Here is a 14,420-nt window from a genome sequence, read left to right on the forward strand (position 1 = left end):
TTGGAGGTTGATGTACGTGTGGTTTAAAAAAACTGAAATGATTTTGGTATGCCATTTCATTTTCCCATTGAGAATCGCTTCAAGGCATTGGATTCCCTAAAAAGCATAAATACCATCCAGAAAGTATTGATATAATGATCCCAGTGATACTTGTAATAACAGCAGTGTTATTATTACTGGTCCTAGGGTCTCCACAGAGATACCCCACATCTTCCTGATCACCGCTTCCCTCCTGATATGCATGGCCATGAACTGTGATCACAACAGTGGTTTTCCAAGTGCAATTCCTAGACCAGTAGAATAATCTGGGCACTGGTTACAAGTGCAAGGAAAAAAAAAAAAGAAAAAAAAGCAGTTTCTCAGACTCACCCTAGGCCTAATGAATCAAAAACTCTCTGGATTGCTTTGTGTATGAATATGCCCTCCAAGTGATATGATACACATACAAATTTGACAACTATGACAGCCACCTGTCATAGTTTCCTATTGCTGTTGTAAAAAATTGACCACACATTTAGCAGCTAAAAACAGCACAGATTTCTTACTTGTACTCTCTGAAGGTCAGAAGCCCAGGTAGATATGTCTGGGTCTCTTTTTAGCATTTCACAAGGCTGAAATCATGATGTTGATAGCGCTGAATTCCTTACTGAAGGCACTGGAGAAGAATTCACTTCCAACCTCATTCAGGGTTTTGACTGAATTCAGTACCTGGTGTTTGTAAACTGAGGTCCTTCTTTCATTGTTGGAGGTCAACCAGGGTGCACTCTTAGCTTCCAGAATCTACCCACATTTCTTTTCATGTTTTTCATCTATCTACAATGGTGGGTCGAGTCCCTTTCACACTTTGAATCCCTCTGCCTCTCTCTTCTGCCCTACCTGATGTCTTTGTCTGCTGCATCTCTATGACTGCCTCTTCTACCCCCAGCCAGGAGGAAGTTGTTTTAAGTGTTCAGTGATACATTGGGGACACATTGATAATCTAGGGTCATGTCCCTATTTTAAGGTCCAGTTATTAATAACCTTAAGAAGGTTATTAATTCCTTGGATAATGAAATGGCAACCCACTCCAGTATTCTTGCCTGGAAAATTCCATGGATGGAGGAGCCTGGCAGGCTGCAGTCCATGGGGTCGCAAAGAGTTGGACACGACTGAGTGACTTCACTTACGTCGCTTAGTAATAACCTTAATTATATCTTCAAAATCCTCTTCACCATGAAATAGAACATAATCACAAGTTTAAAACAAAGGGTATGAGGTCATGGGGACCAAAATTTTGTTTACTTGGCATAATTCATCATAAGGTCTTTCTCTTGACTTTGCCCGGGTGCTGTGTTGCTCCCTAGGTGCCCCAGCCTCACCATCAGCATCCCATTCTTGCCCCAGGGATCAAAGTGGCTAAAGAAAACTGTTCTGCTTCACCAGGAAGTGAAACACATTTCCCATGGGTTCCACATGTGCATCAGGGCACCTGCCCTTTGTGTCCCCCTCATCTCATCTGTCATTCCTCTGTGTTCCTCTGCATTCACTCTCTCTCTCATTCTCCAGAAGTGGTTAGCTCCTGGATTTTCCATTTTTTTTTTCATTTATGTTTATTAGTTGGAGGCTAATTACTTTACAATATTGTAGTGGTTTTTGCCATACATTGACATGAATCAGACATGGATTTACATGTGTTCCCCATCCTGAGCCCCCCTCCCACCTCCCTCCCCATCTCATCCCTCTGGGTCATCCCAGTGTACCAGCCCTGAGCACTTGTCTATGTCTCTGTCTCCCCTCCATGGTTCAGAAGCACTGTGGTTATGCTGGCATAGACCTAAGCCTAGGAATTCATCTTTATAAGTGAAGCATAATGCTTCGTGGGGCTTATGAGCACAGAGCCTGAAGCCAGGCAGTTTAGTTTCAAAATGTGTGACCTTGGGTAGCTCTCTTAACTGTTTCACGCCTCAGCTTACCTATCTGTAAATGGCAAATAATAACAATGTCAGATCATTAGCCAGTATTTCTGATACTCAGAGAAGAAACAGTAAGTTCAGTGGATCCAGGCTTGATTCTTGAGGAAACTTAGAAAATTCCCTCGCTTTTTCACCTCTCTCACTTTCTCACCAAAACTTTGTTTGGGGAATACATGTAAATCCATGGCTGATTCATATCAATGTATGACAAAACCCACTGGAAAAAAAAAAATAAAAATAAAATTAAAAAAAAAAAAAATAAAAATAAAGCTTCTTGCCTTGGCCCCCACCCTAATGGATATCTTGAACTGGCCAGGATGATAATCATACAAAAACATGGCAAAGAAGTAAACCCATCAGTATTTGCATGTGCAATGTCATGATTTTCAGAATAAATTCATAAATTATATAAGGCTGTTACTATTTTTGTTTATATTCAGTTTACAGGATGAAACTGAACCTGAGGTGAGGTAGCTGAGTCAATACTCTACATATAGAGATAGGTGAATAAGCCCGGTATTAGTCATTAACTTCTCATGACTTTACTTGTTAACCAAAGCTAACTTGTCTTCTAAAAAGAGCCTCACAGAGTTTGTTGGCAGTAGTGCTCACTCAGTATTGGTAAAGAGAAAAATCCATGAAAGGACCCTGAAGCTGGAGTCCTGTGGAGGGAAGGCAGGTTTGGGTGGCCTCCTGAGCACCTGTCAGTTGTCCTGGACCATTGTTTTACAAAAGAACAATAGAAGGAATGGTGAGAACCCAGAAAATTTAGGCAGAGGGCTGAAAGACATTTTTCGAGAAAAGTCTGGAAAGGGGAATTTCTTCAGTGAATTATGCATTAGAGCAACATACATGTCACTTGAAGGCATTCCTTGGCACAGGCACTTCAAAAGATTTTCTGTTTATCAGGACAATGTCTAATTAACAAAGGACTTGACCTTTGGCTGCTCATAAGGGAGCTTGTTTTACTCTGTTAGTCTTTTTGTCATGTTTTTTGTTGTTGTTGTGAGTGATGAATGGCTGCTAACACCTTGATGCATGTTTCTTCCTTACCCCCATGGAGAAAGTCTGAAGTTATCTAAGTTATTACTATGTAGGTTGTTTTATCACCTTTTATGGATATACAGTTTGACACTTTTCAAGAATATTTTCTCAGAGATTAAATAAATTGATTAGAGCTTTTTCACGGGCTTGTAAAATTGTGGTGTATGGACAAGGACAACGCTATTGTCTTCTGTTTTTTATAACTCTTTTTTGTCACTCTTTGTGTCCAGTCAATATTCTAATTTTCCTACCAAAAGCAACTATAATATGTCATTTTTTCTTTGAATTTAAATTATTGAAAAATATATATTTTCTTTATATAGAATCTCTTTTATGGGCAAAACAGTCTGCATTAAGTGTGTGGATGCCTAGTATGGTTTTGAGACATGCTCCTTTGGAATGTGAGAGGCTGGTGTATGATTGCACACTTCATTTGTTCGCTTGCTTTCTTATTTGAAGTCAATTTGCTTATTCCACACAGAGGAACACGTTTCTGTGACTAGGTTTTCCCCTTCAACAAATTAATACCACATAACCTTTCCTTGCCTTTTGTTCTTGGATTTTGCCTGTGTCAAAAGAACTGACTAAAAGATTGATCCCCAAAGGAATAAATTGAGTCCAGTGATTTGCTTGGTCACTCTTGTCCTTTCAGTTTTAGATTTATAAGTCTTCCGACCTTCAGGATCCAAGGCTCTGCTCTAATTCTGCTTCTTGGTTCACAGTTGCCTTGAAGTCTTTTTTCAGCATCTCCCATTTTTGCTTGATGCATGCTAGATTAGTGTCTCTAATGTAAGTGCCCCAGCATTTTTGTTTCTTACATCAGCATTTTTTGTTGATCTCTTTAGTAATGCATCAGAAGATGCATAAAGATGTTGTGTGCCTTCCTGGCCCACCAGCTTACATGCACAAGCATGCTCCTGTAATAGCGGTGGTTCTCTGCATAGTCTACTTACCACCTTTCACTCCTGTGTTAAAATGACTTCACTACTCCACTCCAAGTTATCCAGCTGTCTTTCCTGTAGGGCCTTCTTGTGCATCATCATTACTGGGGTCACTTATTATTCCATCAGAGCTGGGAAGAAATTTACAGGGAACTTCTTGGGGACTGGAAATCATTGTGTCCTAAGAGATGCTGGGAAAGATTGAGGGCAGGAGGAGAAGGGGATGACAGAGGATAAATGGTTGGATAGCATCACCGACTCAGTGGACATAAATTTGAGCAAACTCTGGGAGATTGTGAAGGACAGGGAACCTGGCATGCTGCAGTTCATGAGGTCACAAGAATTGAACATGACTTAATGACTAAACAACAAAAACAACGGAAGAGCTGGGTTACTTAGGTAGGACTGGCTTCGACAAGGATGAAGTTATCCTGTGTGGGTAGAAAGAATCTGGCATTTTTATCCTTTCACAACACAGGAAGGTGTGCTGCCTAACAGCAGAATTCTGGGCATGTTAGAGCTGCTATGTAGCAGTTGGTAGTGTGAATGGGAAATGTGTAAAGTGTTTTTAGGTTTTTGGAGGACAGGCAGCATATCTGTGCCAACTATTGTTGTTGTGAAGGAACCCAAGTCTAAATCGGTCTATATGGTTGGATTGCTATGCTTAGTTTATTTAAAACATGGCATTTGGAGAGAGGTAAAATACCAGCACACTGCATCTTCGCCTTTTTTTTTTTCTTGAAGCAAATTTGTTAGGTCTGTTTTAAAAGGACTAGCTGTAGCAGGGCAGTAAAGAGACATGTGCCTCTTGCGATAGACCTTTTTTGTAGTGTTAATTCTAACAGAAATAATCATCTATATTGATTTATAAGAGTGGAATGGAGTGGGGACATTGACTCAGAAGAGAACAGCTATGAACAGTTTGATTTATGATGGTATTAAAGCAAATGATTCAGATTCACCTTGCACAATCTAAGGTTGCTTGTCCAGTGGTTAGTTGTCAAAACATATTCATCAGAGAGCAGTCAATTTCTCAGTGAGAAGCACAGCCCTAACAGAATGTCTAATTCACTCTTTTGAGGCTGGGACGAAATCATGTGCTTGATGTGTGCAAGGTTGCTACCTACACACCCGTGGTTCTTAGGTAGAAGAGGATTGTTGTAGAATGAAATAAATAGCCTTGTCAGACACTCATTTTATGGGACAAGAATGTAAATGCAGTGAGTAATCAGAGAGTATGTAAATAGCAGCAAGCTGATTTTCAGAATCATTGCGACTCATTTTGTAAGATATCTGTCCTATTTAAGAGAATAAAACTCAGCTCTCCCAGGAAGCATAGTATCCTCAGTGGTCAGTTACGATGTGACAAAAACAAAGAAGCCTTTTGTTATGACCTGGGGTCTTTCATCTGATTGTCATGATGAGTTTATTGTACTTCTTTAAAGTCTTTGCTGATCTCCTTTGGTGACTGACTTTGATGTCCTTTCCTCAGTTCTCTGGTGGCCTTCTCTGTATTCCTTGATCACAGCACAGGCCACACTGAGGCATAAGTATGGCCAACCTCTGCTACTTCTGCCTTGAGACCACAGGTACAGGAGGGCAACGACCAAGGCTTTCCCAGCAAATGTGTGTGTATGTGCTAAGTCGCTTCAGTTGTGACCAGCTCTTTGTGACCCCAGGGACTGTAGCCTGCCAGGCTCTTCTGTCTGTGGGTTTCTCCAGCCAAGGATACTGGAGTGGGTTGCATGCCCTCCTCCAGGGAATCTTCCCAATTCAGGGATCAAACCCCCATCTCCCGAGTCTCCTGCATTGGCAAGTGGGTTCTTGGGAATCCCCTTCCCAGTATATAGCAGGTGGATATGTGTACTAAACACTGAGTGAGTGACATATTTCAGTGTCAGTTGGGCCCCAAAAGTTTGTCTAATGTATACAGGTGCCCTTAAGAAATACCCATTTTCAATCTGATCCTGACATTACCACTTCACATTTTCTGATTTCCCTAGCTTCACTTTTTTGATTTCCCTAGCTCTAACTTGATGAGGTTGAACCAGACAGGTAATCTTCAAGTATGTTGTAAGTTTTGGTGACATTCATTTTGAACCCCCAAGCTCACATTATTTCTGTGATCATTTCTAACAGATAATGTGTGTTTCTGTAGGGAGCATGACTTCGGCAACTTCACCCATCATTTTGAAATGGGACCCCAAAAGTTTGGAAATCCGGACCCTAACAGTGGAGAGGCTTTTGGAACCACTTGTTACACAGGTAAGAGATGTTCTGAAATACTGTTACCTGTGTATATTTCTATTGCGATTATATCATGACTTTCCGAAGAACGTGTTAAGTCCTTAAGCATGAATAAATCATGCCACATTGATAATTACTTAATATGTATTCCTGCCCGAACTGTGGACAGTTTTTTGTTTTTTTTTTCTTCTCAATAAGATTTGGAATGCTTTTTACAAAAGTTTTCATGTGACTTTTGAAATAAAGTTGATGAGATAATTAAAGAAGGGACTTGGGTGAAGTCTTTGGAACCTCAATTGCAATAATGGATTCAAAGTCTAAATAAATCATGCCTAGCTTGCTTTCAGATGCTAATGCAGTTAGGAAGAACTCTATTGACTATTTAAGAACGAAGTATATTTATTGAATTACTTTGTCTTTAGTTTAAAAGGGAAAATTCATCATGTTGAAATGATGAAATGTTCCATTTTTATGTTGTCACATTTCCACATGAGGGCCATTAACAGAAAAACATCCTCTGGATTTTTAAATTTTAAAAATTATTTTTTAGTGTGTCTTGTGAAGCATATTATTTACTATATTAACTAAGAATTTCAGAAAGTTAAAATTCAAGATTTTATGGGTATATTTGTAGAGAAATGTCATGTCAAATTAAGTAGAGACCATTTATATTGGGTAGAGATCACTTATATTGGTTTTCTGTAGCTTCTATAGCAAATTACTGTAAACTTGGTGGCATGAAGCATCACAAGTTTATTATCTTATGGTTCGAGAAGTCAGAGGTCCTAATGTTAGGATATTGGTAAAGAAGCATTCCTTCTGGAGGCTTGAGTAGAAAGTCTGTTTCTTTGCCTTTTCCATGTTCTAGAGGCCATTCCCTTCTTTGGCCCCTTCCTCCATATTCAAAGCCAGCAGTGTGGCATCTTCAAATCTCTCTGTGACTCTGACCTCTGCTTATGTCCTCATATCTGATCCTGTCTCCCTCTTATTAGGACCCTTATGATTACATTGGGCCCACACAGATACTCTAGAATAATGTCCTTATCTGAATATCTTTGAGCAAATCACATCTGAAAAATCTCTCTTTCCATTTTTAGGTAGCATATTCAGACTTTCAAAGGATTAGAACATGGACAAAATCTCATCTAAAATTCATCAGCTAAAAATTTCCAAATCTCATCATCTAAATCTTCTAAAGTAGGTATGAGTAAGGTTCTAGATAGGGACTTCCCAGGTGGTGAAGTAATAAAGAATCTACCTGTCAGTACAGGAAACACAGGAGACATGGTTTCAGTCCCTGAGTGAGAAAGATTCCCTGGAGTAGGAAATGGCAACTCACTCCAGTATTCTTACCTGTAGAATTCCATGGACAGAGGAGCCTGATGGGTTACAGTCCATGGGGTTGCAAAGAATTAGACATAATTGAGCATTCTCATGCTTATCATCAAGGTTCTAGTTATATTTCTTCCTCAAGCAAAATTTCTCTTCATCTATGTTACCAGTGAAATTAGAAAATAAATCATATGCCTTCAAAATGCATTGTGGGACAAGCATAAGATAACAGGTGCAGACATTTTCATTTAAAAAGAGAGAATGTGGAAGAAAAAAAATGGTTATCAGTCTCAAGAAGTTTAGAATTCCAACTGGGCAAACTCAATTAGATTTCACAGCTTGGTGATAATCCTCTGTGGCTCAAGGCTCTGCCCTCTGGGCCTGGTTCTTTACTCTAAGAATCATTATTCTTTTTTCATGAAAGATAGCATGTATTTTCAGCTGAATATTTCCTGCCTGTGTAACTTGAAAGTACACAGCTTTTTTGAAATTCCTCTCTCTCTTTTTTTCATTTCATATTGTCAGTATTTCAACTGATTTCTCATTCTTGAGAAACCTGTGGTTCTCTCTTGTATGTATCTGGGATTTTTCTCTGTTAGAAAACAGGATACTTTGGAGATGAGGTTATCCATGAAAGATCTACACTTTGTCCTCTGCTGAAATCACTGAGGGAATCCATAATGCCATGTCCAATCTTTCCAAGAGCTCCTTGTGTGAATGAACATACCAAGGTTTTAATCCTTCCAAAGCACTAACGAAGGTTATCTAGACACAAAGTTGACTTTTTCTCAAGAGCCACATTTTCCTGAAACTGAGACTTCTAATTTTAACACCTCTTGCAATCCTCCTAGGCTGAGGAGTTTCTGAATTATTCAGTCTTGGTTCCTTTCAACTTAATATTCTTAACAAAAAATTTTTTTGCTGGCTGCATCTTGTGGCATGTGGCAGAATCTTACATTCACTAACCCAAGATTGAACCCGTCCCCCGTGAAATAGGGGCATGGAGTCTTAACCACTGGACCACCAGGGAAGTACCAATAATTCTTGACTCAATATGTTTCTTTCCTCTCACATTTTGCTATAAGCAGGAAGAGGAAACTAGGCCACTCCTTCCAATACTTTGTTTGGAAATCTTCTCAGCTAAATATTCAAGGTCATCACTTATAACTGGTTTCTACATAATTATAGGAAGCAATTCAGCTAAGCTTTCTTCTACTCTATAACAAATATTGTTTTTCCTCCATTTTCCAATAGCATGTTTTTCATTTCCTTCTGAGCCCTCCTTTAATTGTCCATTTATAATGATTTCAATAATTTCTAAAATGATAAAAGCTTACTCTACCATGTTGTTCACGTCCTTCTGAGTCCTCACCAGCAGGGCTTTTAACATCCATATTTTACTCTCTGTTCAAGGTAATCTAGGCTTTTTCTATCATGCTTCTCCAAATGTTCCCAGCCTCTGCCTACCGTCAATTTCAAAGCCACTTCCACATTTTCAGGTAGGTGTTAGAGCAACACCCTACTTCCCAGAACCAAGGTCTGTTTGCCTATATGCTTCCAGTTGCCACTATGACAAATTAGCACAATCTTAGTAGTTCAAACAACACCCATCTATTATCATACAATTCTAGGGGTCAAAGGTCCTCAACTCAAGATGTTGGTAGGGAATGTGTTCCTGAAGGAGGAAGTTCATTCTTATTTTTAGCATCAGGAGTGGACCTATGTCCTTGGTTGTGGTGTTTTCCTCCATCATTAAAGCCAACAGTTTAGCACCTTTAAATCTCTCCCTCTGACTTCAGTTTCTACCATCATATCTTGACATCTGACTTTAACCCTCCTTTCTCGCACATTCCAGGCAGATTTTTTACCATCTGAGCCCCCAGGGAAGCTCCCTCTTATAAGAACCCCTGTGATTATATTGGGGTCACCCAGATATTCTAAAATAATCTCTGGATCTTGAGATCTTCTGCAGAGTCCCTTTTGCCATTTGAGGTAATACATTCACAGGTTCTAGGGATTAGGAAGTAGACATGTTTGTTTGTAATTGTTGAAACATTCCTAATCTAGGGATTAGGAAGTAGACCTGTTTGTTTGTAATTGTTGAAACATTTCATTAGATTTATGCCCTTTTTTAATTTGGTCATGATTCTTATTAGTGCTATACAAATTTATTCAAGAAACACCTAATACTGATAGACTCTTAGATTTGAGAGTATGTTGGCTGCTGAAATTGTGGTTTGTGGACTAAGACTGATCCATGAATTATTTGTTATTGGATAGCAATAAGCACAGATACTTAAAGTGCTTTGAAAAATTTATGGTAGTTTTATAGAGTAATTTTATGAATGTTAAAGCTAATCATAAAATTTGGACTTTTTAATCTTTAAATTTCTGGGGTTATTCATTGTCTTGTAATTTTAAAAATCTTTGGTTTCTGCACTTTTAGAATAACATATATTTGACCTTTCATCATACATAGCTTGAAAAAGCCTGGTTTAGGAGGTTCTTTGTGGTTGGCCTCCTCTGAAATGTAGTTCTCTCAGCTGGGTTACAAACACAGATTACCTTTTTCTAGTCTTGGAATTTTCACTTCAGATTACATGCCAGTATATTTACCCCTTATCATGCAGATGAAATGAAGCAATAATTAGAACAGTGCCTCATGTTGATTAAATGTAGTCTCCATTTTTCTTTTCTTGATGGTTGTATTTCAGGTTCATACTGGTCATAAACCAATACTGTATAAGTCAGTGAGAAGGATACGAGTGAATCTAGCATGGACAAGCACAATATTACACATAAACTGTCTCTTATTTCTTAAAATTTTCATATCTTTAGATATTTGCTCTTGTAGTTAACTTATTTAAAGACCAACACATCTAAGATTACATTTAAAAATTACAGCCTTTTCCATGTATTTTTCAATCCAGTCATTTCAAATTCTTCTGGCAATAAAGGTAATACATTAAAAATATTTGTTGAAAATACAGACAGTTAATAGTCTACTTCATATTTTTTCAGTTAATAGAGGAAAATACTTACAAAGTCTTGCTGAATTTCACACTGTGACTTAGTACTGTAACTATTCTTAACACTTTTCCAATGTCTCCTAATATCTAAATGGTTTACCTTTCTTACTAGTGTTCCTACACTGATTTAAAAAAAATTTAAAAAAAAATCTCTCAAAAATGTGACTTTTAAGATAGGCTTTTGTAAATGTTGTTTTGTGGTAATATGCTTGTGTTATCAAGACTCACCATTCCCATCCCTGGAATGAATTCTTAAGGGTAAGATTAATGTGACTATTGATCCTTGGAAGACATATGAATAATTTAGGAGAGAGAAGGTAATATTAGATATAAACTCCATGTTCAACATTTAAAGCAAAAGGTGGAAATGAGAGAGAAAACTAACCTAAACAAAGCCCCATATGAATTAAATACATATTACAGTTTTATGAATGGAATAAAATTCATTGAAATATCCAGTGACTCTAGATGCCTGTAGCCATTCTGCAGTTTATATAAAGCTGGATAGAGTTGAAATAAACACCAGAAGTTTAGGAGTTCTCAATGAAATTCATTCACTGTCGTAAGAAAAATGTCAGGAATTTACCATCAATGACTATTTAAAGTAGTAAACAAAACTTCAGCTCATTTCTATCATAATGCATGTTTAACTTACAATGTTGAAGTGGCACGATTATCTTTGGAACATTTTTATGTTATGGAATTCATGCAATTTCATGTGAGAAAAGATTCATCTTATGCATTTTAGACCTTGAAAAAGATGCCTGAACTTTTGTAAATTCAAGAGAGTAAAAATCTTTAATAGGCCATGTTCTGTGATACTAAACTTTATTAGGAAATGGAAAAACTATATTTGGCAAATTTATTAGGAAATTAGGACACACTCTTAGATAACTCTTAAAAGCAAAGGGAAGTTACAAACTACATATGACTTAATGAAAAAGATAATCTCTTCTTAAAAAAGTATACATACCCACTAAAAGCTGTGCTTAGTACAAAATTTTAGCTTTAAATGCCTTTTTTACTAAAGAAAAACCAGAAATAAACTAAGTATTCAGCAAGTTAGAATAAGAACATCAAAAGAAACTAAGAAATCAGAATTTAATAACCATAAAAACTGGAATCACTAAAATAGTGAGTTCAAAGGGTTGAATTAATTCAAAATTTGATTCTTTTTTGTTAAAGATGCTATTTATTTATTTATTTTTGGTTGTGCCGGGGCTTTGCTGTCGTGCAGTGGCTTTCTCTAGTTGTGAAGAATGAGGGCTACTCTCTGATTGTGCTACATGGGGCCTCTCCTTGAGGTGGCTGCTCTCGTTTGCAGAGCATGGGCTGGAGTCATTCGGGCTTCAGTAGTTGTAGCACATGGGCTCATAGCTGCAGCTTGTGAGTGCTGGCTCAAGGAGTTCTGGTGCAGTGGCTTACTTGCCCCGCAGTGTGGAGGATCTTCCTGTAGCAGAAATCCACTACATGTCCCTTGCATTGCCAGGCAACTCCCCACCACTGGGCCACCAGGGGGGCCCTGATTCTTTCTTGAAATGGCCAATATAAATCCCTCTGGCACATATTATGGAAAATATATAAAGAATGCATAAGATTATGAATGGGAAAGCAGAAAGAACTCTAGGAACAAGAGAGATTAAAAGAAGCATAGTTGAATATTACATGCAACTCTACACCTAGGAAACATGAAAACATAGAGGAAGGGAATAACTTCCTAGAAAGATTGAAATAACCAAAATTTATCCAAGAGGAAGTGGAAAAGTGGATTAAGCCATATAAATATTGGAAAGCTTTTAAAGATCTGTTATTAAAAAGCACCAGAACAGATGGATGTCTAGCTGAATACTATCTCATATTTAAAGAACTGATAATTGCAATGTTACTTAAAGTTCTGCTTCAACCGTAGAAAAAATTTAACAGCTCCTCAGTAGTTCTTGAAGAAGCATAGCTTTTATATTAAAAATTCAAGGCACTCTAAAATAACTTTAAAAAAGAACAGTGATAATTCAATCTTATTTCTGAATTTAAATTCAAAAAAAATTCTACATAAAATATAGAAAGTATCATCCAGCAGTGTATCAAAAGTTTAGCATATTCATAACAAAATAAGACTTTATAAAGCATATAATGATAGTCTGTTATCAGGAAACAAAAATATTTTAGTTCCTCAATAGATTATACCCTGGGATACTAAACAGACATTTGACAGAATTTTGTAGTCTTTTCTAATAAAAACTTTAAATAAGAACAAGATCAAGCTTTTAAGATAAAGGAATATGTCATGTAAACATAGGAACAGGACAGATAAAATCTTTCTTTTATAATATTATTGTGTACCATTGAAATTAATGTGAGAATAAGGTAAGATAGCCAGATATAGTATAAATATACAAAAATAGTTTTGTCTATGCGAAACAGTTAGAAATGAAAATGTAAATATTCTCTTTGTAATTAAAAAGTATATACAGAAGGCCATTATTCTTGTGATGCAAAATCTATCTTAATTTTGTAGCTTTGTAAGTTGCAGTTTTATAATTATTTTCACACCATTGAAGTATTGATTATGTTTATACAAGCCTCCAAGTTAGGAAGGCTTGATTGTGAATCAAAAACTTCAATATGTTACTTAATCTGTCCTCATATGTAAGTTATGGACACGTCATGATATTATTAAAGTGGTACCTGAGACAGTCCATTGAAATGATTTGCTAAGTGTCTGACAGTGTTCTCATAGAAATATTGTTGTTCAGGCACTAAGACATCTCCAACTCTGCAATGCTATGAATTGCAGCACACCAGGCTTCCCTGTCCGTCATAGTAATATAGGTTTGCTCTTAATGAAATGTTCTTTATTACTTGGTAGTACTGGCTTGATATAATGGCTTTATTACTTGATAGATGTGACTTACTTGGTAGTAATTAATTATTACTAGGAATTGGATGCCATGTATAAAATAGGATTCATTGGATATTTTTTTTAGGAAAAAAACATTTCAATGTAGATTTAGAAGAATTATTTATGTTTTACATTTAATCAAAGATAACAAAGGGAGAAACGTCTAAAATTACTGGAATTCAGCCCAAAACATTTTAGTAAACTAATGAAGCTAAGGCCATCACAATAGGATAGGATGAAATTTGTTAGAATTTTGTTCCTTGTATCTCTATAGAAAGATGAATATGCAACTTAAGAAATAACCCTAAGCATCTGATAAAAGAATACCATTGATGTTTAAGGAGCTGTTCTAAATTGGCCTTATGGGGAAAGAACCTCCTGAGAAGAGGAGCTCTCTTTAATCTTTTTCTGTATTATTTTCACTAATGTCCATGGGGCCCTATTAGATTGGGCTCTAATGCCTTCTATAGTTAGGTCTTTTTAAACTTTAAAAAATTAATACTTATCTCAAAAGCTAAATAATTAGAACACCATATCCTTAAAATATTATTTCAAAATTTACAAATTCAATTTTATGCTTTAAAAAAGAACTTATTTTATCCCCCCTTTTGTATTAAGTCCTTACACAGGAATTACCTATGTGTGACTCACAATGATAGTTAAATTCTTCTGTTCGTTTAAAATCCGGAATCAGATTTAGATATAAAATGAGAGAATTTAAAGTTGGAAAGTGATTAGAGAAATAAACTGATACTCAGAAATGAAGTAACTTCTGAGAATTAAGTCAGTATGTGTCTTTTTATGTTATATCATATTCTCTCTTATACTGCTTACAAAGTATTTTGTATATGAATTTACCTAGAAAAAAAAAGTATGAAGTCTCATTATATCCTTTCTCCATCTGTCCAGAAAATATCACTATTGAAATTACCTTAATTCATGTTTTATTCATGAGATTCGAAGATTAATACATTTG

At 36.7% G+C, this 14,420-nt stretch overlaps 1 protein-coding gene across 1 annotated transcript in view; it reads left to right on the plus strand.

The window, feature by feature from the left end:
* CTNNA2 (catenin alpha 2) overlaps nt 1-14,420 on the plus strand; it is a 1,329,932-nt gene that overhangs the window by 161,031 nt on the left and 1,154,481 nt on the right. Inside the window, exon 2 of the mRNA XM_061156261.1 lies at nt 6,096-6,202. Coding sequence (XP_061012244.1) covers nt 6,101-6,202 — 102 coding nt within the window. The 5' untranslated portion in view covers nt 6,096-6,100. The remainder of the gene's footprint in view (nt 1-6,095; nt 6,203-14,420) is intronic.

The sequence above is a fragment of the Dama dama genome, chromosome 11 (genome assembly GCF_033118175.1).
Source record: "Dama dama isolate Ldn47 chromosome 11, ASM3311817v1, whole genome shotgun sequence".
NCBI classification, from domain to species: domain Eukaryota; kingdom Metazoa; phylum Chordata; class Mammalia; order Artiodactyla; family Cervidae; genus Dama; species Dama dama.